The 27,232-nt window shown below is 44.6% G+C and overlaps 1 protein-coding gene across 2 annotated transcripts in view; it reads left to right on the plus strand.

Annotated features, from left to right (window-relative positions):
• USP3 (ubiquitin specific peptidase 3) overlaps positions 1-27,232 on the plus strand; it is a 112,250-nt gene that overhangs the window by 42,255 nt on the left and 42,763 nt on the right. For both annotated transcript variants that reach the window (XM_056115634.1, XM_056115635.1), the window contains 2 exons: positions 20,203-20,286; positions 24,261-24,342. In XM_056115634.1, coding sequence (XP_055971609.1) covers positions 20,203-20,286; positions 24,261-24,342 — 166 coding nt within the window. The remainder of the gene's footprint in view (positions 1-20,202; positions 20,287-24,260; positions 24,343-27,232) is intronic.

The following is a 27,232-nucleotide window of genomic DNA, read 5'->3' on the forward strand; positions in this document are numbered from 1 at the left end:
TTAAGTGTTGTAAAGATTAGAGAATAGGAAGAAATTTTGTTTATTTAAAAACAGAATTGAAGGTTAAAAAGAAAATTAAGAGAGGTGCACTGAAGGCATCAAGGCTTTTCTTAATAAGTTGGTACTTGTCTGTTCTTGATAAACGTTATGAGTTTTCCTTTGAGGTTCTTCTAATTTTCCAAAATTGGCTTGTTGATCGCAGAACGTCAGAATTTGATAAAAGAAAATAAAAGAAAATTTTAAAATAAACTTGCTTCCAATAATCAAGTCAAACAAAAACCAACCAAGTTTTAGGCTCTAACAGCAGAATGATGGTTTCCAGAAGGAAAGTTGGGGGGCTGGAATAGGTCGAGGCCAGCTGGGTGGTGGTGGTGAATGGTAACTGGCCATCAGTGGTAACTGTGGTCTGGAACAGTTTCTGAGCTGAGAAACTGTTTTCCAGAATCTATCCAGTGTTCTGACCTAGCATTACCTACAGTTAAAAACAAATTTTCTTTTAAAGCTTGTTATCTAAAAGGATGTTTTTGGACTTTTTGCTTTTAAGTTTTTCCTATTCAGGGTGTGTGAGGGGGGATGATGGGAGGGAACCTGGGGAGACTGGTGCTGGGAAATGTACACTGGTGGAAGGATGGATGTTGGAATACTGTATGACTGAAATCCAATCATGAACAGCTTTGTAATGGTCTGTCTCACAGTGATTGAATAAAAAAATTTAAAAAATTTTTTTCCTATTTAATAAAAGCAGAGTTCAAACTTGTCTCTAGATGTAAAAATATCTAGGGGTTGGAAAAGAGTTAAAATCTGATTAATAGTTCTGCATGTTTGATGGGGTCCTTTTTGCATAAAATTGATTTTTGGTAATGCAGGATTATTTTTTTTTTGCATAAAATTGGTTTTTGGTAATACAAATGAACATTGATAAAGATTTCTTTGTAGTCACTAGGCTAAAAATTTATTTACTATTGCAGTAAAACATCCTATTCATTTCATGATTCCTTCCTGTTTCATACTGGCAGAAAATGGTTTCATTTGAGAATATTTTCTTTTTCAAGAATTTTTGTAGACTTGGCTAGTTTCAATACGAATGGGGAAAAAACTCAGAACTTTATAACTGAGAAAGAAATTTTTCCTTAATTTAGGTGTGCAGTCCAAATATAATATAATATCAAGATGGCCACTTAATCATGAAACCAGACTAGTGGGGCTGAGGTTAGCCAGGTTGCCTCACGGAGCCGAACACTATGAGCAGAGTAGTTTTAAGCAACCAACATTTATTTATTTGCTATTTGGGTCACACCCAGCGATGCTCAGGGGTTACTCCTGGTTCTGCACTCAGGAATTACTCCTGGTGGTGCTCAGGGGACCATATGGGATGCTGGGAATCAAACCCGGGTTGGCCGCATGCAAGGCAAACGCCCTACCCGCTGTGCTATCACTCCAGCCTCGCTACTAACATTTAGTAATGAAACGTTGAGAATTTAAGAAAAAAATCTTACAGAAACTTCAAAAGGAAAATAAGTTAAAAATTATAGTTACTGACTATGTAGCTGTTAGAAAAGACGAAGTCATGAAGTTTACATACAAGTGGTACTACATGGAAAGTATCATGTTAAGCGAAATGACTCAGAAAGGGATAGACATAGAAAGATTGCATTCATCTGGGGAACATAAAGTAACAAAATAGGAAACTAACACCCAAGTATGGCAGAGATTAGTACCAGGAATTTTACTCAATGACCCGGAGGACAACCACACATTTTAGGGGAAGGGGGAGCTCAGAAAGAGAAGGGAACACCAAATAAAGGGTGTTGGGAGGATCCGCCCACGATGGGAGAGCATGCTGAGGGTAGACTGTCGACCGAGCATGATTGCCACTCAATGCCTCTTTTGCAGACCACGGCACTCAAAAGGAGAGAGAGGGAAATGCCCTGCCACAGAGGCAGGGTGGGATGGGGGCTGAGGTGGGGAGGGGATGCTGGGATCCGTGGTGGTGGGAAATGCGCACTGGTGGAGGGATGGGTGTTTGATCATTGTATAATCGAAACCCAAGCACAAAAATGTGTAAGTCTACAACTGTACCTCATGGTGCCTCACTATTAAAAAATAAATTAAAAAAATTATAGTTACTGAATTAATTTCACCTGTAGTCTGCCAACATACTCATTATTAAAAGAAACACCAAATTATCAGATAACTAGAAGTAAAAATACTTTCTTCCCCTTTTTGTGTCCGGACAGGACTAAGGAGGAGTTTTCAGTCTGGGCTGTGTGGGAACTTGCTTTCCTGCTGCGTTAGCCTCTGAAACCTCGAGTCAGCTTTAGAAGGAGACTGGGAAGGGCAAAAATATATTTATAAATATCCACTTCAATAGAAATTTTATTCTACTTTTCTGTTTTAAAACACATAACTAGCTTTGAAATGAAGCTATTAAAACATCTTAAAAAAAATAGGAACCAGGGGCTGGAGCGATAACACAGCGGGGAGGGTGTTTTCTTTGCACGCGACCAACCTGGGTTCGATTCCCAGCATCCCATATGGTCTCTCAGCACTGCCAGGAGTAAGCCCTGTGCATCGGCGGGTGTGACCCCCCCCCCCCAAAAAAAAAGACAGCAAATAGATAATTGATAAACAGTTGCCAAAGAAAAAATCAAAATTATACAATACCCAGAAAACTTGACATCCCTGTAGGAAACAACTATAAACAAGCCATTTGAAATGGTGACATGTGGCAAATGTACAAAAATTAATATTTTGGTTTTTTCTTTCTTGTTTTTTTAATCAGTAGCATACATTGTAAAAAAAAAAAGAGAAAAGTCTAAGGAACCAAAACCCATTCAAGATCATGATAAAAACTCTGAACTATCAATTTTAAAGAAAGACAGGGGAAAGACCTATAGGTCCTGTGTGAGGAAAACTTGGTATCATAGTCTGCGCCCTTCTCCAACATTTATGCCAGAGTTTCTACTTCAGACAGAGTCCCTAACATAATGTGAGCAGAAAACTAGAATAGCAGACATGTTACTCTTATTATTCAAACCAACCGAGAACTTCCTGTCTGCTGGGACCTTTTTCAAGTGCTCTAGTCTCAAAAATAATAAGCATAGGATGGAGCTTGGTGGTGAGGGGTAGGGTGCGACCTCCTCAGTTCATCCAGCACTCGGAGCCAGCAGAAACCAAATGGAAAGCGCTTGGGTTCCGTTCCGCTGGAACTTCCATTATGACTTTCTGTTTAAAGAGAAGCCTTAGCGGGTGTGGTGCGTTTGCTGCCATGGCCGGTAGGACAGGGGCCACCGCCCAGGCTCATCCTTGTGTTCACCCTTCGCATTTTGCAGCATATTACAGTTACCGTATCCTGTTACATGGATTGACATAGTTTTAGTGAATCAATCCTCATCAAAGGTAAAGGTAAAGGTAAAGGTAAAGGCCCTCCCGTTGATCGTCGATTTGCTCGAGCGGGTCCAGTAACGTCTCCATTGGAGACTTTGTTGTTACTGTGTCTGGCATATCGAATACTCTCGCTAGCTTGCCGGGCTCTCCGAGAGGGGCGGAGGAATCGAACTCGGGTCGGCCATGTTGGCCGCGTGTAAGGCGAACGCCCTACCCGCTGTGCTATCGCTCCAGCCCTCATCAAAGGAATGCTCATTTAAGAATCCTGCAACAGGGGCCTGGAGCATAGCACAACGGGTAGGGCACTTGCCTTGCACACGACCGACCCGGGGTTGATTCCCTGCATCCCATATGGTCCCTTGAGCACTGCCAGGGGTAAATTCCTGAGTGCAGAGCCAGGTGTGACCCCAAAATAAAAAAAAAAAAGAAAAAGAATCCTACAACAGTACTGTTTTCAGGGGGTGGCAGTGATAGTACAACAAGTACAACAGTGATAGTACAACGCTTGCCTTGTATGCGGCCAGGCTGACCTGGGTTTGCTCCATGGCACCTGATATGTACCTCTGAACACCGCCAGGAGTAATTTCTGAATGCAGAGCCAGGAGTAAGCCCTGAGCATCTCCAGGTGTGGCCCAACCCCTCCCCCCCAAAAAAAAATCTTTTCAGATTATAACAGTAATTATTGCTGTACAAATACTGGGGAACAGGATCAAGTCATTTTGGCCCACTCTCCTACTCTGGGCTGGAGCGATAGCACAGCGGGTAGGGCGTTCGCCTTACAAGCGGCCAACATGGCCGACCCGAGTTCGATTCCTCCGCCCCTCTCGGAGAGCCCGGCAAGCTACCGAGAGTGTTCGATATGCCAGACACAGTAACAACAAAGTCTCCAATGGAGACGTTACTGGGCCCGCTCGAGAAAATCGACGATCAACGGGAGGGCCTTTACCTTTACCTTTACCTCCTACTCTGAGCTCATAAAACATTACAAGGTGAAAATGTTGGCAGCACAAGGCTAATCAGCTAACACAGTTGGGTCAAAAGTTTAAAAAACTGTACAAGGTACGAATTTATATCTGTTGTCATTAATAAATGTCAAACTTTACATTTATGGGCTGGAGCGATAGCACAGCGGTAGGGTGTTTGCCTTGCATGCAGCTGGCCTGGCTGAGCTGGGTTCGATTCCTCCACCCTCTCGGAGAACCCGGCAAGCTACCGAGAGTATCTCGCCTGCATGGCAAAGCCTGGCAGGCTACCTGTGATGTATTCAGTATTCCAAACACAGTAACAAGAAGTGTCACGATGGAGAAGTTACTGGGCCCGCTCGAGCAAATGGATGAACAACGGGAGGACAGTGCTACAGTGCCACATTTATATTGTATTGAGTTTTTTTTTAAAAAAAAATATTAGATTTACTTGCAGAGATTTTTGAAAAAAAGTTTTTGGGTGATGCAGAGCAGTACTCAGGAGTCACTTCTGGCTCTGCACTCAGGAATCACTCCTGATGATACTGTGGGACCGTCTGGGACGCTGGTGATCAAACCCGGATCAGCTGTGTGCAAGGTTGGTGCTCTCTCTGTTGTTCTCTCACTCCAGCCTGCAGAGATGATTTTTAATATAAACTTACAGATAGATTGGGAGGTATACTCCCAGATTTGTGGTTCACTTTTTATATTTTATTAGAAACCTGAAAAATAATTCAGCGATTTCTTCTTTCCAGATTAGTGTTATGTTTTTTTAAAATTAGAAGAAAAGGGAGCTTATAGTACAGGGTACAGATTAGCAGCTAAGGGACCGGAGCGATAGTACAGCGGGTAGGGTGTTTGCCTTGTGTGCTGCTGACCTGGGTTCGATTCCCAGCATCCCATATGGACCCTTGAGCACCGCCAGGAGTAATTCCTGAGTGCCGAGCCAGGAGTAACCCCTGTGCATCGCTGGGTGTGACCCAGAAAGGAAAAAAAGGGCAGATGAGTGTTTCTAAAATTAGAAAAGTAATCAAACATTAAATATTAGTTCAAGGAAATGGCGATAGCACAGCGGGTAGGGCGTTCGCCTTACAAGCGGCCAACATGGCCGACCCGAGTTCGATTCCTCCGCCCCTCTCGGAGAGCCCGGCAAGCTACCGAGAGTATTCGATATGCCAGACACAGTAACAACAAAGTCTCCAATGGAGACGTTACTGGGCCCGCTCGAGCAAATCGACGATCAACGGGAGGGCCTAAGGAAATGGCTAAACTATACTGCATATTTTTATTTTTAGGAAACAGGAAAAGATGGGGAACCAAATGAGGACATTCTTTGTTCTTTTGGGTGGGGGCACACCCATCAGTGCTCAGGGGTTACTCCTGGCTGTGCCCTCAGGAATCACACCTGGCAATACTCGGGATCAAATGAATAGACTCCTGGTTGACTCTGTGCAAGGCCAAAGCCCTACTTGCTGTGATGTCGCTCTAGCCTTGAATATTTTTGAGTGGTGCTTATGGAGATTCCGGAACAATGGTGAGGGAGCTGTGGTACAGTGGATGAAAGTCTGAAAGTAAAACGACTAATACTGAGTGGAAAGGAAGATTGTCGGGAAATATCAGGAAAGAAAATTCAGGTGAGGCTAATACTGCCAAACCATCAAATATTGCTTAATTGGGGTGCGGATAGCTATGGGTTTGAAAGTCACTGTAGAAGAGGAGAGGGTGTTATTTTCACATCAAAGAAATGGAGGGAATCAGATGGCTTCAGGGGTGGATTATGGAAGGAAAAATACATAGGGTTGGTCACATGCTAAGAGTTGATAAAGACCAACCTAGATGTGAGCACTGGACAGTGGGTGCTGGGGCTCCTCAGACTGCCGGGTTTAAGTCCGCAGTGCACACCCCTTTCTCCCGGGGGCCTTCAGACATCTCTGAGCACTGCCAGGATTGCCCCATGACAGAAACATAGAAACTGCACAGTTGCATTTCGCTGTTCGTTAGAATACCGGGATATGAAATCAGCTGTAATTCTTTGTATTTCGTTTGCAGGCCACCCTTGGTGGTGCTCGGGCTCCTCCTGGCACAGTGCTCTCTAGTGATGATGCTGATGGAGCCGAGTGCTTCTGACGTGGGCGCAGGGCTTGGGCTGTGCCTTGCACGGCTTTTTAAGCCATCTTCATAGCCTAGGCAGTGGTTTCTTTAAAATACTACTTTTTGGGCTTCACAGTTGTACAGAAAATGTGAATTTCTTCAAGTTTGCCTGCTGCTTGATATAGGTTCTTTCAGTATAAGCTAGTGAAATTAGTGAAATGAAGGATGTACTGTGTCATGTATGAATGAGTGATGGCTGAGTGATGAATGAATGATGTATAGCATGGCTATACATTTAGTTTCATCATTGAACTAACTTAAAACTAGATAATGTTTGGCTCAAAAATGTGGTTTTGTCATAACATCGATGAACAAATAATGGGGCCAGGGGTTGGGAAGGGTGGCTTGCTGAGCTGGAGTGGACAGAGAGATGGGGTAGGGCTATAGTTGCAGGCAGTAGTAATGCGCATGGTCACTGCAACCTTGGACAGTTCAACCCTTTTACCTAAAATTTTACTCGTAATAAAGTAAAATAAGAAATTTGCTTTTTAGACTAATCTTCCCCGATAGCTTAGATGATGGTTTGTCTCGCGGTGGTAGAAAAAGGCACCAGGCTCCCTCCTGCCTTGCCTTGTTAGTGCCTGTTTCTAGTTTGAACATTTCTATTATGAAATCAGAAAGGAATTCTCAGTATTGATTTTGTTTTCTGGTGGGTGAGCCTTCCAAGAGGTGGTCGGGAGTCCTGGGACCCTTCCTAGTGATTTTCAGCCAGGGGTTGCAGTGTGAAGACCTGAGGATGTGGTGCTGGGTGTCCCTAGGACACTGTGGCTGTGTGGGAGTGAGGCGGGGGGACCTCCAGGGCAGTACTTGGTGCTGCTGGAACCGTGTGGTTCTGAGGATGAAATCTGCATCAGCTGAGTTCTGGGCAGGGGCCCTCAGCCCATGTCGGCTCTCCCTCATCTTCAGCAGTATATTTTGCTTTTAATGTTCTCTCTCTCTCTCTCTCCCCCCCCCCTTTCTTTTTTTCTAAATCAAAAGGGAGACTTTTCTTATCCGACAAAGCCTGTTGGAAGTGTATAGCCTCATCTTTGCCAAAGAATCACCGAAAAATTACTTAATAAAGGGATTGGAGCATGAGCATAGTGGATAGGGTGTTTGCTTGCATGCAGCCAACCCGGGTGCAATCCATAGCCCCATCAGGAGTGATTCCTGAGCGGAGAGCCAGGACTAAGCCCTGAGCACCCCCAGGTGTGGCTCTTAAGAACAAAAAATTGATCAATAAAACTTTAGTATTAATCTAATAGACTGAAAGTTGAGTGTTCAGTGTAGGCGTTTGTTCTGTTGTAGGTACGTATATAGTACAGGGTAGGTATATTGGTGAGTGTAGTTTCTGAGTTTTATGTTAGGTACATACTCAAAAACAGATGCTGGACTTTGGACAGACTCTGATTCTAGTGAAATGTTTGTAGGAAGATGATGCAGAGGAGCGGCCTTCTCCTTCCCTTTCTCCCTTTCCGCCTTTCCTCACGGCTCCTTCAGGACCTCCTTTCCCTGAAAGCTGGAGCCTCAGTCTAGGACAACTTGTGAGTTTGGGCCCACCTAGAGGTGCTTCCTCCTGGCCCGGGGGACTGGATGAGGTGTGAAGGATTGTCAGGACTGGCTGCTCGCAAGGCAAGCAAACTATGTGTTGTTCTGTTTTCTTTTCTTCTTCTTCTTTTTTTTTTTTTTTTTTTTTTTTTTTGCTTTTTGGGTCACACCCGATGATGCTCAGGGGTTGCTCTGCTCTCAGGAATTATTCAGGTGTGGATGGAACCCAGGTCAGTGGTGTGCAAGGTAAGCTCCCTCCCCTTCCTGCCCACTGTGTGCTGTTCTAGCACACTGGCCCCTCCAGGAGAACTTGGTCTGTTATTTTGGCCACAGTTTGGGAACTGTGGTATATTTTCACTTTTTAGCGTGTAACCCTTATTTTATAGCATTTATTCCAAAAGGGGAAGTGCATTCTATATTTCAGAAGACGTCTACAACCTGTTGAAACAGTGTTGCAAATTCTATAACTTTTTTTCTATAACTCTCAGCACAGTTGCAAACCAGGAAGAGATTTTCAGAACTTGTTTACTTTAATTCCATCTGTTTGCCTTGGGAGCTTTATTTATTTATTTATTTGCTTTTTGCTCTTTGGGTCACACCCAGTGATGCACAGGGGTTACTCCTGGCTCTGCACTCAGGATTACTCCTGGCGGTGCTCGGGGGACCATATGGGATGCTGGGAATCGAACCAGGGTCAGCTGCATGCAAGGCAAACACCCTGCCTGGTGTGCTATCACTCCAGCCCCAAGCCTTGGAAGTTTTAATATCGGTGTCGATGGGCTAGTTTTCCGTTTGCAAGCTGTTTTAGCTAAAGACTGAAAGAACCAGATACGTTTGTCTGGTTACTTCTTTCTCCTTGTGGATGCTGCCGAGTAAGCATCGGTTATGGTCCCTCAAAGAGCCGGGACAGCTGCGAAGCTCTTATCTGAGAGTTGAGCTTGAAATGACGACCGCTGAAAGCCTGGGAAGCCGTTTTGAGCCATGGGGCATGCTCAGACTGCTCGGTCCTGAGACATCCCAAAGCTTCCCCATGTTAAGCGCCCCTGAGGCTTTGGGCTTGTCACCTGCACCACAGTGAGGAAGTGGATGCAGCTGTGAGTACAGGCCAGACAAGGTGAACGGAAGGGTTGGGAACCAAAGTGACTGTCTCGAGAGAAGATCCTCTGTGACCTGGTACCCTCTGAACTGTGAAAGAGATTTCTGTCGGTGGCATTAGAGAGAAGACATGGACGGCATCGTGATGGGTGTGGTGGCAGTGGGGTAGCTGTGATGGACTGGACAATGACGGAAGCGATTTTGGAGGTGGCGGAAGTTCCAGTGATTGGCAGCTGCAACAATCAAGCCTTCAGATTTTGGATCCTTAAAGGGAGGAATTTTTTTTTTTATGTAAAAAAATAAATTTTTATTAAAAACACTGTGATTTACAAAGTTGCTCATTACACAGTTGTTTCATGCATTTGGTGTTCCAACACCACTGGTGTGACCTTCCCTCCACCAATAGAAGGGAGGAAGTTTTGGAGGCCGAAGCTCAGGCCCTGTGGGGGAGGCCAGTGCTTCACCCAGCCATGAAGCCAAGGTGGCCGTGGTGGGTCTGGCAGTCGCAGTGCCAGGAGACAAGCTTAGCAGGAGAGGAGGGTGGAGAGGTGATGGGAAGCTGCAGCTTACAGCAGATTTGCCAGCTCAGCCATGCGCAGGGCCGGCAGGACCAGGTACAGGGAAGGCGTGTTCTGACAGTACCGTGGACTGCAAACACTTGGGACTGTGTCTGGGACTGTACCTGTGTACAGGTTATTTTAGTGCCTGTTCTGTGTAAAATGTGAGGCATTCCAACAAAGGGTTTTTTTGCACCTGTGCTGTTGAGTGCTAAATGTGATAGTCTAATCATGACACTGAATAAATGTCTTTTTTTTTTTTTTAACGTGCTGTGTAAAGTTAGTCTGGTCTGTAGCCATCTTGGTAAACATGACTCAGTAGTGTGGAGTTAGAATTCTTCACGGTGATGCCAGGCTCCATTTGGAGCTTACTTGTATCGAGAAGTCATTGTCTTCAGAAATCTTGGTGTAGTTGAACTGACAGTTACTGTGTTGTGATTCTGGAGTTCAACATTAAGACCAAGCACAGTCAGTGTAGTTTATTTGGTTATTAATTATTGTTGGCACACCCTATGCAATATATCTAAATTGAATTATGGTATCAGATAAAATTAAGGGTAACAGTGAAGCTTCTGTATCATCCATTATAACGTATAGTCAGCAGACGATTTCATACCCTCTTGGGGGGAAAAAAGACTAAAAGAAACGGGCAACTTTTAAAAAAAAATTAAATTTTTTTTTCTTTTTTGGTCACACCTGGCAACGCACAGGGGTTACTCCTGGCTCTGCACTCAGGAGTTACTCCTGGCGGTGCTCAAGGGACCATATGGGATGCTGGGAATCGAACCCGGGTTGGCTGCGTGCAAGGCAAACGCCCTACCCAGTGTACTATCTCTCCAGCCCCATTTTTTTTTATTTTTTAATGAATTACTGTGAGATACAGTTACAGACATAAGCTTTTATGCTTACGTTTCATTCATACAATGATTGAGTACCCATCCCTCCACCGGTGTTCATTCTCTACCACCAGTGTTCCCAGTATCTCCCTCCCCGCCCGCCCCCCCCCCCCCCCCCATCCCCCTGCCTCTGTGGCAGGCGCATTCCCTTTTACTTGCTCTTTCCTTTAGGGTGTCGTGGTATGCAGGTATTAAGTGGAACCTGGCATCTTTTAATTTCGCATTTCTCTCATTTATTTTTAACCTCTGGGCCAGGATAAAGAAGAAATAAAAATAGGAGGATGGGGGCATCTTGAGCTGTGTGTGCTGTGAGGCAGCTCGGATTCCAGAGCAGGGAAGCCTGTAGGCCCCTACTCCACATGCCCGGCCTCCTGGGTGTGTGCTCTGGAAGCCGGTGCCCTCCCACCTCCTCATCAGGGCTGTGAATCCCACTGCATTGCCATAAATGAAGACATGATGGAAGTTGTCAACTTAAATGAGGCCTTCTTGGTGATTGTAAAAGAATCTAGAATTTTGTCTTGAGGGAACAGGACTGTTGTCGAAACTTATAAAGCTTTTTTTTTTCTTAAAGTGACAGAAAACGAACCCAGCCAAAGTAAAACTGATTTCTTATTATTCATTAAATTTTTATTATTTTCTTTCTTTCTTTCTTTCTTTCTTTCTTTCTTTCTTTCTTTCTTTTTTTGCTTTTTGGGTCAAACCCAGCGATGCACAAGGGTTACTCCTAGCTCTGCGCTCAGGAATTACCCCTGGCGGTGCTCAGGGGACCATCTGGGATGCTGGGAATCAAACCCGGGTTGGCCGCGTGCAAGGCAAATGCTCTACCTGCTGTGCTATTGCTCCAGCCCCCGAAATTTGTATTTTAAACCTCCTTTTGATACTGTGTACTAGCATAGAACTAAGCAAGCAGTGTGAGAGATACTTTTTAGAATGGCAGTACCATCCAAAAGAATAACAATTCGTACAGATATAATTAAAAAATTTCTAGTCATATTCTATAAAGCAAATAAAACAGGTGAATTTACCTTAATTGTACATTTTATTTAACCCAGTTAATGATCTACAGTTAGATTTATAAACGTAGTAGTTATAGTAGACTCCAGTTAATGAATTGAAAAATTTCAGTGAATTACTAACATACAAAACCTCACCTTTGATATTGCATCTGTATTAATAAAATTTGCTCGTTTTTTTAGAAGAACTGCTTGACACTGAAACAAATAGCTTATCAGTTTGAGAATTACTTCTGAGTTAAATAGTTCTCTTAACTCTTTTAACTATTCAGTATTACCACCTTGATTTATTTTTTTTTTTCTTTTTGGGTCACATCCGGCGATGCACAGGGGTCATTCCTGGTTCTGCACTCAGGAATTACTCCTGGCGATGCTCAGGGGACCATATGGGATGCTGGGAATCGAACCTGGGTCGGCCGGGTGGAAGGCAAACACCCTATCCACTGTGCTATTGCTCCAGCCCCCACCACCTTGATTTAAAGCTGAAAACTTTTCTGAAAACTCAACAAAGAATTCTCCAGTTTCAGATTTTGAAGCCAGCATGTGTAATTTTGTTAAAGTCTATGAATTCGTCTATGTTGAGAAAACACAGTTGTCTTCCCCAGTGTGGCACTGCCTGGGTCCCCTCGGCTGCAGGGCACTGGAGCCGCCCAGGTGGGCGTCAGTCTGTGGGCCCAGACAGGCCCGTGTTCACACTTGAAGGCCTGTGCTCTACCACAGAGCCAACTCCTGGCCCCCAAATAATGTTGGTTTTGTTTGTTTTCCTTTTTGAACCATACCTGCTGTGCTTGAGCTCCTTCCTGGCTCTGCCCAGGGATCACTTCTGGTGGGCTGGAACTAGGTTGGCATTATCCCTCCAGCCTCACAAGACAATTTTTTTTTTCATGTAGGAGTCCATTGCGCTATCCATTGCGGGCTGGAGCAATAGCCCAGTGGGTAGTGCATTTGCCTTGCACGCGGCAGACCTGGCCAACCCAGGTTCCATTCGTTCACCCCTCTCGGAGAGCCCAGCAAGCTACCGAGATTATCTTGCCCGCACAGGAAAGCCTGGCAAGCTACCTGTGACACATTCGATATGCTAAACCCAGTAACAACAAGTCTCGCAATGGAGATGTTACTGGTGCCCGCTCGTGGAAATGAATGAACAACGGGAGGACAGTGCTACAGTGCTACACATGTAGGAGTATTGCTATTTATTCAGCCATTGATTAGGCTGATTGAATTGGGCATGAACTTCACCTTACTTTTTTTCCCCCCTTTTTTATAATTTTATTTATTGAATCACCGTGGGCTGGAGCGATAGCACAGTGGGTAGGGTATTAGCCTTGCACGCAGCCAGCCTGGCCAAGCCGGGTTCGATTTCTCTGCCCCTCTCAGAGAGCCCAGCAAGCCACCGAGAATATCTCGCCCGCACGGCAAAGCCTGGCAAGCTATCCGTGACGTATTCGATATGCCAAACACAGTAACAACCAAGTCTCACAATATAGACGTTACTGGGCCCGCCTGAGCAAATCAATGAACAACAGGAGGACAGACAGACAGAATCTCCATGAGAGCAGTTACAAAGCTTTCGGGTTTAAGTCTCAGTCATACAATGAAACACCCGTCCCTTCACCAGTGCCCGTTTTCCACCACCAAAAATCCCAGTATCCCTCCCCCGCCATCCCACACCCTCCCCCAACCTGTGGAGCAGATGATTTCCACATTACTCTCTCTCTACTTTGATTACATTCAGTATTTTGACACCAGACCCACCATTTTTATTAGGGATTTTACCCCAACACTCAGATTTGCCAAAAAGGCAACCACAGACAATTTGTTTTCTATTGCTGGTTATGAATAACATATGATGTCATACTGCTATAGTGGCTGTGTGATTTTGGAATTCCGAAATTTTAGCAATTAAATGTAGAGGGATTTCTGCTAAAACCTGCTGGGTTCCAAGATTTGTTCCTGAGTCTCTTGGATCATGGCCATTAAGCAGCTAGATCAGGAGCCAGAGAGGCCATTTCTAGGCGGCATTTCTGGGGTCTCATTGGGGCCGGGAGGAAAGGGCCAGCTCTACCCCCATCCCGTGAGGCTGCACTTGTCTTGTCACTGCGGGCCCAGACTTGACTGTCCAGTGGCCTCTGGAAGATGGCAGCCACCGATCCGCCAAAGGGGAGCAGGTGAAGGGACACACCCTGTCCCCCTTGGGGTGGTTCGGCACCAGTAACCCATTGTGGAGACCGGACGCATCTCTGCCAAAAGCTGTTGGATTCCGAGATTTGTCTCTGAGTCTCTGGGATCATGGCCGTTAAGCAGTTTGATCAGGAACCAGAGAGGCCATGCCTCCAATTATATAGCTGAGCTGGAGGTGGTTTGTGGGTGTGTCTCCCACCTACCTAACTTTCAGCCGTTTACTTTCTTGGTAAACTTTGCCCCAAGTATTTGGGGTCTGGCCAAAGGCACAGCAGCAATTTTGGGGTACCTGGAAGTCTGAAGACACCATCAGGCTGCTGATGCACTTGCACAGGTACAGATTGATCTGCTGGCGGCACCATACCCCCGAAGACAAAATGTTTTTAAGGTTGCAAGTAGATGAAGACATATCTTTACCTTTTATTTTGTATACCTTTTCTTCAACTAAAACCAGAAGAACTGAACTTCCAGAAATACTAATTCTGAAATTTTGCTTCTTTTTACCTACCACTTTAAAAAAATTTTTTTTCCAAATTTTATTTTCATAAGATTGTTCACATTAATATTGATTACATTCAATATTTCAACACTAATCTCACCACCATTACACCTTCCCACCACCATGATTTCAAATTTTCCCACCACCACTCAAACCTGTTTGCCACAGGCAGATGTAGATAATTTATTTTCTGTTGCTTGTTATGAATATCATGAAATGTTCTATGACCGCTTTTGTGGCCGTGCACTCCTGGAATTCTAAAATTGTAAATACATGGGGTCCAGAGACGTCTCAGCAGTGAGCTAATCCATTCCAAGATTCATTTGTGAGTCTCTGGATCAGGGTTGTTAATGTGCTCAAATGGCACCTGGAGCAGTTTGTGGGGTGTGACTGCCAGGACCACAGAGGGTTCAGTCCCCACTTCTGCCATGTAGCCTGGAGTCTTCAGTCTCAGGGGCAGCATACCTGGTTTTTGCTGGCTTTTAAATTTTTTTTTTAAATTGAATCACTGTAAGCTATAGTTAAAAAACTTTGAGTTTCAGTCATACAATGATCGAACATCTATTGCTCCACCGTGCACATTTTTCACCATCTAATGTCCCAGTATCCTCCCTCCCCGCATTATACCCCTTCCCTTGCCTCTGTGGTAAATAATTTCCCTCTTACTCTCCCTCTGCTTTTGGGCATTAATGTTTGCAGTACAAATAGTGAGAGGGCATCACGTTTGGTCCTTTATCTACTTTCAGCACACATCTCCCATCCTGAGTGATCCCTCCAACCATCACTGACTTTAGTGATCCCTTCTCTATCCTAGCTGCCTTCTCCCCCAGCTCATAAGGCAGGCTTCCAACCATGGCTGTTAGGAGAGATGAAGTCATGAAATTTTCGTATAAGTGGATGGTTGTGGAGAGTACCATACTAAGTGAAATGAGTCAGAAGGAGAGGGACAGATATAGAATGACCGTACTCATTTGTGGAATATAAAATACCATAATATGAGACTAACATCCAAGGACAATACCTGGATTTTTCTTCTGGAACTTTGTGGCCGCCAGGGTTCATTTGCAGTAGGCAGAGAGAGAACACCTGCTCCATCTGAGGTGCCCCAGTGAAATCGGCTTGGCACGGGGTCCAGAGAAATCTTTAGTGAGCTGCTGTCTTCTGGGATTCATTCTTGAGTCTCTGGATGAAGGCCGTTAATGCACTTACATGGCACCTGGAGACAGTTCGTGGGCATGACAGCCAGGAACCGGGAGGGGCAGAGAGACCTGGAGGGACAGCTTTCGTCCCCGCAATGTTACCTACCACTTTTTTGTTTGTTTAAGGGAGACTCCCAGCATTGCTCAGTGGTCACTCTTGGCTATGCTTAGGGACATGTCTGGGGCCATTGATCGAATTGGGGTCAGCTATGTGCAAGACAAGTTCCTTAACCTCCGTACTCTCATTTTGAGCTGTGGACCCAAAAATTCTATTCAGAAAAGACATTTGTGTTCCTGTGTTCACTGCAGGTCTATTCACAATAGACAAATACACAAATCGTCTGTGTGCCCAAGAATAGAGGAAGATGCTGTGGTACGTCTACACACGGAATATTACTTGGCTGTAAGAAAAGACAAAATCATGTTTGGAGAGTGTTGTGCTAAGTGAAGTTAGCGACAAGGAGGACAGACACAGAGTGAGCTCTGTCCTATAAGGGATGTAAAAAGCATAGTAAGGCAGTCACAGATGCCTAACAGCAACGGAACCTGAGAGCTGGCCTGCAGAATTAAGCTGAGCCTGTGCGCGTGCGTGTTTGTGTTTCTTTGTGATCACATGCGTGGTGTGTCTGGGATGGAGGTGGTGGGAAGCAGACACTGGTGGTTGGAGGCTGTGGTGTTAGAACGTTCAGCCTAGGTTTTAAATTCATAGTGCTTTTAAGGGAAACAGACACTTTCCCTTTCTTTGAAGTCAGCTTTTTTTCTGATCCTTAGAAGCCATCCCAGGGTTGGATGCGGGGCATTCCCCCGTGCTGGAGTGGGGGCGGGCTGTGCTCGGTCACTCAGCCCATTTCATGTATGCCAGGCATGTGCTCTCTGCCACTTGAACAATTTCCTCAAATTTGAAAATAGAAACCCCTTAACTGGAATAATAAAATCATTTATCTGTTTCAAAATACTGTGTTTTCTTTCCTTGGTTACAATACAAGTTATTCTAGGAGCGGAGGTGTAGCAGAGGTCAAGGAACATGCCTCGCAGGCCCTGCTGTTGGCCAGGGCTCTGTCCCTGTGCTGCCATGTCCCTGAGCATTGCATCCTGGGGCTACCTGGACAGTCTCCCCACAAGGCCCCATCTGCACGTGTCTCTGGGCCCTGGCATTGAAATTCTGCCTGCTTGATTCAGAATTTCATAGTGGCTCGGCACCACCCCTCAGCACCACGTACAAGGCCACTGCCCCCTCAGAAAGCAATCTACATCATTTTGTATCTGCCCAGAATAATCTCAAATTATTTGATAACCATTAATACTTTATTATTTCATCTATAATTTTAGTCTATCATTTGACCGTTTTCAGTTACTTTTTCTTACTCTTATGAGAAATTTCTTAGTAAAATAACATGCATTTATTGAGAAATGTCTGTTGTCATAAGGCTTTTTCAGAATTTACTCATTTTGCTCTCCTGCAGCAAATTGTAATAGCCAGTTTTTAGTACAATCTGTGACATACCTTTTCCACTTGCGCTAATTTGTTAATGTGCTTTTTCTGAAAGTTGAAATTTTAACCTATAAAAGTTACAAAAATGTATTTCCATTAAATTGACAGTTCTGAGGCTGCTGTTCCTCAGTAGTAGAGTGTGTGGTGTCTGTGCACACGTTCAGACAGGTGTGCACAGACACACACCCTGGCCCTTTATAATAAATGAAGAATGGTTTCTCCCTGAGTATAGAGCTGTGTTTTGACAATAATAATTTTTGGGGTGGAGGGTGGCAGTCATCCCTCGTGGTCAGTGCTAACTTCTGGAGCTGCAGGGTTTGAACCAGGACCTTCTGCGTGCAAAGCATCTCCAGCCTTTCGAGCCATCCTACTGACCCCCATACAGTTCTACAAGAGGAAAGGCATTTCAGGGACTGGAGCAGTTTACAGCCAGTGGGGCACTTCTCTTGATCATGGTCGACCTGTGTTTGAGCCCCAGCACCTCCAGGAGTCCGGGCCCTTGAGCATCGCCAGGAGTGATTCCTTTTGTGTTTGGGGGCCCCAGGGTTTACTCTGGGAATGGTATTACTGGATCATATAGAAGCTCAATTTCTAGTTTATTGAGGAGAAGCCCAAATTCTACAGAGTAGACTGTCTCTCTTAACATTGATGTTCAGAAGAATCAAGAAATGAAACTTTTCACTAATTCCCTTATTATATAGGGCCATTAGGGTATTAATTTCTTGCCATTGTTGATCCTTTGGTTGTAGACAAAGGGTTTAGGATGTAAAAGGTAGCTCTGTGGGGATGTTAGGGCGTACCCTCAGTAACAGGAGGATATGTGAGTCTTTTTTTTAATTTTTAAATTTTTTTTTTTTAACTTTTGGGTCACACCTGGTGATGCACAGGGGTTACTCCTGGCTCATGCACTCAGGAATTACTCCTGGTGGTGCTTGGGGGACCTTATGGGATGCTGAGAATTATACCTGGGTTGGCCGCGTGCAAGGCAAGCGCCCTACCCGCTGTACTATCACTCCAGCCCCAGATATGTTAGTCTTGATTGACAGCCTAGGCCACCATTTAATTGGGCACAGATAATTAATAACTAGTCTCCCATTTTAAGGTTTTCAAAAATGACTTTTTCCTTTTCATGCTTCATTTTTTTTAAAGAAGGATTTGTCATTCATAGTGCTGTTGATGATGGTTTCGTGTGTGCATCATTCCGTCACCACATCCTCCAGCAGAGTGCCCGCTTCCCTTCCCAGCATCCCAGCTGTGCGTCTTCTAGCCCACACACGAGGGAGGTCACTCTGTGTCTGCCCTCTCTGACGGACTCCACTCAATGCGAGCCCCTTTAGTTCCGCCCGCAGTGGCGAATCGCGGCTCTCATCCTTCCTCGTGGGTGCACAGTGCTCCATTGTGTAGATGTGCCACAGCGTCTTTGTTCATTCATCGTGTTTGTTTATGTGTCCAGCTCCGCAGCGCACATAATTAGCTTGCTCCTCAGGGAGAAAGAAACCCTGACAACATTGAGTTGTCTGGATACAGATCCCACACCACTGGGAAGGGCGTATGTCAAAACAGGCTGAAAATAACTAGTGTTTGTGGGAATGCGGTGAGAAAGGAACCCACTTGCACTGTTGGTTGGTTCAGGGAGAGCAATATGAAGATTTTTCTTGGAAAAGTGAAAATAGAGCTCCCTTTAGGCCCGGCAATGCCAGTGCTTGGCAAACTCCCAGATACGAGAGCATTCGCTTCTTAAACCTTCACCTCCTAGAAATGAAAAACGCAGATCAAGCATTTGCATGTGATGTCATTGTAATTTCCCTGTCCCTCTTTTCATTTTTTCATAGTTCGGTTTCAGATATTTAAGAAATGCAGAGATCGCCTAATTTGTACTCCTTGCTGTGCACTTAGAGCTTGTTTTGTGGGAGATGGCAGTGTGATTGTCATTATTCTTTGGTTACAAGTGTTTTTGTTTTTAACAAGTTGGTGTACAAAAGAATGTATTGGTACTAACTTGCAAGTTGCTTTTGTTAAAAATGGTTTTACCCAATTTTTATTCACAATCACCGTCATGATCATCCTGTTGTTCGTCTATTGCCTCGAGCAGGCACCAGTAACGTCTTCTTCTTCCTAGCTCTGAGATTTTAAAAGAGCCATATTCAATGCTCTTTCAGGGCTAGGAGAATGAGACCTATCATTGTTACTGGCATTTGGCGTATTGAGTACGACACGGGAAGTTTGCCAGACTCTGCTGTAATTTTTATTCAATCCTGGTATTTGCTTATTGATCTGCTAAGATATGGATAGACAAATACATTTACTTTTATTTCATTCTTTGGTTTTGTTTTGAGGCCACAGCTGTTGGTGCTCAGGGCTTACTCCTGGCTCTGCACTCAGGGATCCCTCCTGGCGGTCTCTGGGGATTCTGTGGGGCCCAGGGGCCACTTTGTGCATCTTCTTCAGTGCAGCGATCAGTTTCCTCAAGGTCGTGGCTGCTCTGTTTTTCAGGCACTTCAAAATGGAGATTTATTTTCCAGAGTCATTGGACTTCACTTTATTTTAATGAAATCATGTTTAAGATACTTAGCTTTGGGGCTGGAGAGATAGAACAGCAGGTAGGGTGCTTTCCTTGTACTTGGCTGACCTGGGTTCAGTCCTCAGCATCTCATGTGATCCCCTGAGCACCGCCAGGAGTGAGCCCTGAGTGCAGAGCCAGGAGGAACCCCGAGCACTGCTGGCTGTGGCCCCAAAGCCAAAATGAAATGATAGCTCTCTTTCTCTAGTCCCCCACCCCCAAATATTATCCCATAGTTTAATTACCTTTCCCCTTTCATTAAATAAACATCTTTTTCCCCTCACACTGCCCATTAATTTGAATTGGGAAGTATCATCTTTAAGGTTTAGGCTACTGATACGTGGTGATTTTTATTCCATTTCCCAAACATTGGCACCACTAATAAGAATTTCACACAAGTGGCAGTATGCATACTTTTAATTCAAAGGGAAAACTGAAAGGCTTTTTGAATTAAAATGTGAAAAGAAACCAGTGTTTGTACCTGTGGGCACAGTGGCTTTGAAAAATGGCTCCTTAAAAAAACATTTCCTTGTGGATTTCAAATCAATCCTCTTCAACTCACCACTGACAGTGATCGTCTGCAGAGCCGGGTTTGCCGTGTGGGCACTGCTCGGCCTTCTTGTGATGCCGTTCCTGCGCCTCCTCGGGCTGTGTGCACTCACTGATGGTTGCTCTCCTTGCAGTTACCGCTGTGATGACTTCGTGGTGAATGACACCAAGTTGGGACTGGTGCAGAAAGTAAGAGAACATTTACAGAACCTGGAAAAGTAAGTAACAGGCCTGGGGAAAGGACGGGGACGGATGGGATTGAGGGGTACTTTAGAAAGCTTTGACATTTTATTTATGATTTCATGTATTTGGTGTCATTGAAATGTTATTGTAAGCAACAGTAGCTGCATTTGGCTTCCTAAAATTGCCTGTAGATAGTGATCATAGCTCTGTACTAATTTCATTGAACATTTGTCATCGGCTAGATCCAGAGGCCTAGGAGACTTTTTAGTTACTGTTCACCAGTTTATAAACAACTTGACCTAATTGTCAGGCATAGTGAGGGCTCAGGGAAAGGTTGAGAAAGAGTATAAAATCATCATAGTTGCCTTGGGTATTAGCAAACCCGTTCTATATCTGTATGATAGCATGAGGTATTAACTTATTTTCTTACTCCTTTTGCATGGGTGCAGAGTATCACTGGAATGACAAGATGTAAGGTGCTTGTAAAGAAATTAAAGTTCTTACATGAGCAGGGTTTTTTTTTTCTTTTCCCTCTTTTGCGATAGCCAATCAATTATTAGAATAATATTACCAGGGCAAAATTTCAACATTTTTTGAAACCAAATAGCAATGATTTTCCAAAGTATCAAGCGAAATTTGTACAAATCCCTCCAGATTGTTAAAATGCTACCTCATCATTTCAACCGTTGGTAATACCCTTAGTAAACTTAAATGTATAGTCAATAGGATTATTTTAAAAGTGCAGGTACATTGAGAGAAAATAACCTAAGTTCTTCTGATGACACACAGATAGATTTTGTTACTGTGATCTTTATGCACGTCTCATTTACAAAGCTGATAAGAGGAGAAACATCAGTTACTTTAAAAGAAAGCTAGGGGCTGGAGACAGGTGTCGAGGTGCAGACATCCACTGATTCCCCAATGCATGCACCCAACTATTTTGTTTGTTTTTTTGTTTTTATTTTGGGGCCACATCTGGTAATGCTCAGAGGTCACTCCTGGCTCTGTACTTAGGAGTCACTCCTGGAGGTGCTTGGGGGACCATCTGGGATGCTGGGGATTGAACCCGGGTGGGTTGCTCAGCACGTGACCCCTGTTGATCCATGGACACCCTAGAGGTTCCCAGAGCAACCTCAGTGTATGTCCCCCAGGCTGCTCCTGCCAGGGGCAGCTCTGGTGACCTCCGCACCCATGGCCAAACAGTGGCACGTCCCCAGGCCCCGACACCGAACTGTCTGGTTGACAAGGATTACTCAGAGAAAACTCTCTGGGTATCCTGAGCACTGCTTGGGAGCACCCCCCCCCCCAAATAAAATTAAACTAATAAAACACTTAGGGTTAAAGTAATTTTTGGCCTTTTTAAAGGACTTTATTGACTCCTTTCTCCCTTTTCCCTTTTTTGAGGGGTGGGGGTGAGGGACCACAGCTGGCAGTGTTGAAGGATCTGTCTGGGGTTTGCGTGTGCAAAGCCCATTGAGCACTCTCCAACCCAGCACTCCTCTCTCTTTCAAAAACGATTCTTCCTTTCTTTTATTCTTTTTTGAGACACACTTGGCAGTGCTGAGGGTCTACACTCTTGGCGGTGCTTAGGGAACCAGATGTGGTGCCAGGGATTGAGCCCAGGTTGGCAAAACAATTGCCCTCCCTGCTGTATCTGGCCCTCTTCCTTTGAACAGATAGCAGAAGGAAGCTTAACTCGGATCAGAGATTCAGCTATAGGTATACTCATCCAAAATATTTAATTTGTTTGAAATTTTCACAATTAACTGTGAAGTAGGGAGAAGTGGTAATTTATGTATTATCACTCTTTAGCATGGTGATTCTATTTTAAACTTCCTGCTATACTCTTTGTTAAAGAAAGTAAGACAGCTCCAAATTTTTTTTTCTGCCACTTTACAGTTTTGCTTCTAACACAAGACTGCCTTCTCAATTCAAGTAAATAATCAGTGATTTGTAGGGAAATGAGGGCATTCAGGAACCCTCATATACCAGCTGGAGAGAACTTTACTGGGCTCAGTGCTTGTTCGGCATCAGGAGCCTAGTCTCTGCCCCCAGCACTGGGTAAGGCCTCCCGAGCACTGCCCCGGGACTAGCCCTGAGCACTGCTAAGTGTGACCCACCCCAGTCAGCTGTGCACATTCATGCAGTGAACGAGTCTCTGATTTCTGCTGATGAGTCATCAGGCAAAAAATGTCATGGACAATCTTACCCACACTTGGTCCCACTGAAAAATCTACCTTAAAATTCTTTTCAAAGTTGGTTTTTATTATCAAATGTTAGCCTCTGGTCACACTCTTATTTTAGAAATATGGCTCTGTTTGTGTTTTATTAACTCTGGGCTATTCTTCATATAGCCTGTAGCAGTACTGTGTCATAGAGCTTTCTGAACTGAAGAAAATATTCTGAGATCTGCCACGTACAATGTGGTAGCTATTTCCCACAGATGACCTGAAAGATGGCTAATGTGAACACCTGAATTTTACAGTTTATTTTTTTATTCTTTCGCTTTCTGGGCCCAGCGTTCCACAAGGGTTACTCCTGGATCTGCACTCAGGAATTACTACTGCCCAGGGGACCATATGGGATGCTGGGAATCGAACCTGGATTGGCTGCCCGCAAGGCAAATGCCCTTCCTGCTGTACTATTGCTCCAGCCCCAATTTTACACTTATTTACGTTTAATTTAAATTTGTGCAGCCTTATCTAGTGAGTGAATGCTGTAACATACCCTGTGGGTTAGGGCGGTGGGTTTCAGCTTTTGCTCAGCTCACCCGGCCAATCTGCAGGGATAAAGAGATTGAAAACCATTGACCTAGAGGAGTCTGCTGTTTTGTGAATTACTAGGGATAAAATTTAATAAATTTTATTTTAGAAACCCAACTGCTTTACATATACATAGGATAAAACTCAGCATTAAGGGTCAGATGTTGTCACTAAGTAGTTCATATGCTGTACTTGTGATTCAGCTTCTTCACTTTGAGTTTTTCAGACTAAATACTAGAATATTTGGAATTGGTTTCACCTTTGTTGTCACTGATATTCCTGGGAGTGATACCCAGTTTTCAAGAATGTTTTCTAAGAATAATTTTATATTTGAAGCAAATATCACTAGATTTGATGCTCCGATGCACACATGCCCATGTTTTTCTTTCTTTGTTGGGGTGTAGATTAGTCCAGGGTGACGTGTTCTCTACCACTGAGTCAGGCATGATTTTTATGGGGGCCACACCCGGCACTGTTCAGGGCTTTCTCCTGGTTCTGCACTCAGGAGTTAATCCTGGCGGTGCTTTTAGCGGGACCACATGGGTGTCAGGGATTCAACCCAACCAATGGGTTGGCTATGTGCATGGCAGGTGCCCTCCCTGCTGTATTATCTCTTTGGGTCCACACGTAATAGTTTTTAAGGGAGCCTAGTGATTACTTTGATAAATTTTAAACAAAATACTTTGTTCTTTAAGAATCACTTTGAAATATTTAAATTTAAAATTTCTGTGCTGATTGAGAATTATTTTAGATCCCTTTGAACATAGATACATGGAATGAACCTATGATTTGTTACTCTCAATTTAGGTTGTAGTGTAATCTATTTTGAGAAATAAGTGAAACATGATACCTTTCCCACAGAAAGTAGCAGAGTGATTTGAAATATTTAATCTCAGCAATCATGTCAGATCAGACTTTCGCTTTTGTCACGAGCAGTGAGTATAATCTTAAAGCGTCACTGTTGGTCACTACAGACAGAGAGGGCGGAGAGGGTCGCTTCACAGGCTGCGTCTGTCCTGCCAGGTTTTCTTGGAAGGTTGTAGTGGTGGTTCTTTCGGGTCCATCGTGCCGGGAAGCTGTGGGAGTTTCTGAGGGCAGTGGAGGCTCCTGACTTGAGCATCCACTGGCCACATGGGCCTGACCTGATAGACTCGGCAGCCCGTGTTCCATTGGCTGAGCATCACTGGGTCAGTTTCCTGGGCTCCTGTGTCCCATGTATGTATCCTGCTGACTGTCTATTTCAACAGCTCTGCCTTCACAGCCGACAGACACAGGAAAAGAAAACTTCTGGAAAATTCATCACTAAACAGCAAGTTATTAAAAGTAAATGTAAGTAATTTTCTTCAAATATAAGTAGACTAGTCACTGGTTTATTAGAAGTCATTATCGATGTTTCTCTTTATAAACACTTGTAAATGTGTGCCTTGGATTTAGTATCACTGTCACTGTCACTGTCCTCCCATTGTTCGTCGATTTGCTGGAGTGGGCCCAGTAACATCTCCATTGGAGACTTTGTTGTTACTGTGTTTGGCATATCGAATACATCACGGGTAGCTTGCCAGGATTTAGTATATTTTGCAAAATATTTTCCCCATGCACAGTGGCTCCTGATGTGACTGGGCCCTCCGGTTGACTCTCCTGTCAGCTGGGAGTGGGGAACCTCTCCTCAGCACCTGCCGCGCCCTGCTCCCCTTCCTGCGGGAGCCCAGGTCTCGGCTTCCTTCTGTTAGAGGTCCCTAGCGCAAAGTATGCTTAGGACATCATTAATAGTCTCATCATGAAATACTATGCTTTCTCCTTCTGAGGAGCCCCTCTAAGCTGTTCATGCGTTAACAAGATGTGACAGTCACCACGTAATTTAAAATTCGTCAGTAGCCCTGCGGTCAGCTGTCATATTGGTTGTGTTTGGACAGATGCTTGACTGAAGCATTAGTGTTGTGTGGAAGATGAGATTGGTGTGGACTTAGGGCTGTGCGTCCTCTGTGGCGTGACATGAACTTCGCTGCTTGCAGAGAAATGAGAGGACATGAGGCATTTCGTAGGCAGTGGAGGGACTGGAAGTCAACAGCAGCAAACACTAGGAGGTTGACGACTGCCTGGGGACAGGGGCTGCTCTTCTGACCGAGTCCTGCTTCTTCATGGACTTGCCGGCTGTCATTGTCATAGGCAGCGGAGACACATTCTTGCTCTGAACTGGAAAGGTTAATAGAGACGGAGCACTGTACAGACTCAGTGCAGTTTCCTGAAAGGCCCCACAAACCAAATGCTGTTCAGATTCACTTGTCATAAGTAAAACTCACCAGATAGCCAATGCAACCCTGGGAGAAAAGTTGGGTGGCTTTTTTCCCTCCAACTTGAAATTGTACCATAAAGCTTTTGTCATCAAAACTGTGATGTACTGGAATAAAGAGAATTGTGGGCCCGGGGATTGGCCCTCAGGGTATGAATAGCGAATCTTTGACAGAGGCCTGATAGTATGAAGAGAAACAGGAAGGACTTTCAGCAGCGGGGCTTGGGAAAACTGGTTAGCTATGGGGCTAGGGGAGGAGAGTGTGGGTCCCTGTCTCACACCAAACACAGAAGTTAATTTCAGATGGAAGAAACACCTTGCTCTGAGACTCAAATGCATAAACAGCATTGAGGAAAAGATAAGTAGATCTCTTGGGCTGGAGTGATAGCACAGTGGGTAGGGCTTTTGCCTTGCACGCAGCAGATGTGGGTTTGATTCCCAGCATCCCAGATGGTCCCCTGAGCACTGCCAGGAGTGATTCCTGAGTGCAGAGCCAGGAGTAACCCCTGTGCATCGCTGGGTGTGACCCAAAAAGCAAAAAAAAAAAAAAAAAAAAAGAGAGAAGCAGATCTCTGTGATACAACCCTAAGGGCATCTGCAGTGGCTCAGCACCATTGACCAAGCAGACAGAAATAAAAGTAAACAAAGGGGATTGTACTATCAAATTGAGAAGCGTCTACACTGCCAAAGAAAGGATTGACTAAAATAAAAAGATACCACAGATTGGGAGAAAAATACTTGATTACACATCTGACAAAGGGCTCACAAAGCTTAATAAGAAAACAAACTCATCGAAAAATGAGGAGAGCTGGACAGTCCCTCAAAGAAGATGTAAGGTGCTGAAGGGTGTATGAAGGAGCGCTCTTCGTGACTCACCGTCAGGGAGTGCAGAACAGCAACAGAGACAGTGCCTCACGCAGAGGCAGCAGAAACAATCCGTACTGGTGGTGCAGGGAAAGTTGGTGGGTGAAGAGTTTTATAAAAAAAATTATGAATTGAGCTTCCTTATAACCCAATAATCCCTCTTCTCTTTTCGGTATCTTCCTCCCCACCCCCACCCCGCACACACACACACACAAAATAAAAACCAATCTTATTTTAAAATGACATTTGTACTCCTGTTTATTAGCACACTATGCATAATAGCCAAGATCTGGAAACAGTCCAAGTGCCCGAAAGAATGGCTGTATGAAAAAGGAAATTCTGGTATATGTACCCAGAGCGTGATTCTACTCAGCCGTAACAAAGATAGAGTCAGGCAGTAACGGGCTCCGTGCAGGGAACTGGAGGTGATGGTGGCGAGAGGGTCAGTCTGGAGGAGAGGGATGACTCAGGAAGATACGGAACAGTAGGGAGTAAGTAGCATGGCCAGTGGTACCAGGTGACAGCCAAACCCCGGGAGTTGCCCACACTTGGGTTTGCTCCTAGCGTGGGGTAGGACCAGGCTGGTTGGAGACAGACTCTGGTGGAAGGATGTTGGCAGTAGGTCTGGGGCCGAAACAGCATATGCCTGAAACTTTGTTAGTAACAGTTTTGTAAATCACAAAGCTTAACTGAAATTTAAAAAATTTTACGTGGTACTTGCCTTGCACGTGGTTGATCTGAGTTTAACTCCTGCACCTGTGTGGTGCCCTGAGCCCCGCTGGGAATGACCAGATCTTTGAGTGCAGAATCTGGAGTAAGCCCTGAGCACTGTCAGGGGTGGCCCCGAAACCAAATAAAATCAAATGCAGATACACATTCAGACCGTCCAGATTATGGGTAGAGATAGTGTGGACTGGTTTTATCTCCTGGTTATAGTTTCCAGATATCATGGTGCATTTGTCGAGCACCATGTTTTAATGATAGTTTTAATGGTAAAGGTAGTTTGGGAGGCAAAATACTTAGATTGTACATATTTATATTTTTCCATTTTGTGGTATTTTCACA

Source organism: Sorex fumeus, unplaced genomic scaffold (genome assembly GCF_029834395.1).
Source record: "Sorex fumeus unplaced genomic scaffold, SorFum_2.1 ptg000029l, whole genome shotgun sequence".
Classification (NCBI taxonomy): domain Eukaryota; kingdom Metazoa; phylum Chordata; class Mammalia; order Eulipotyphla; family Soricidae; genus Sorex; species Sorex fumeus.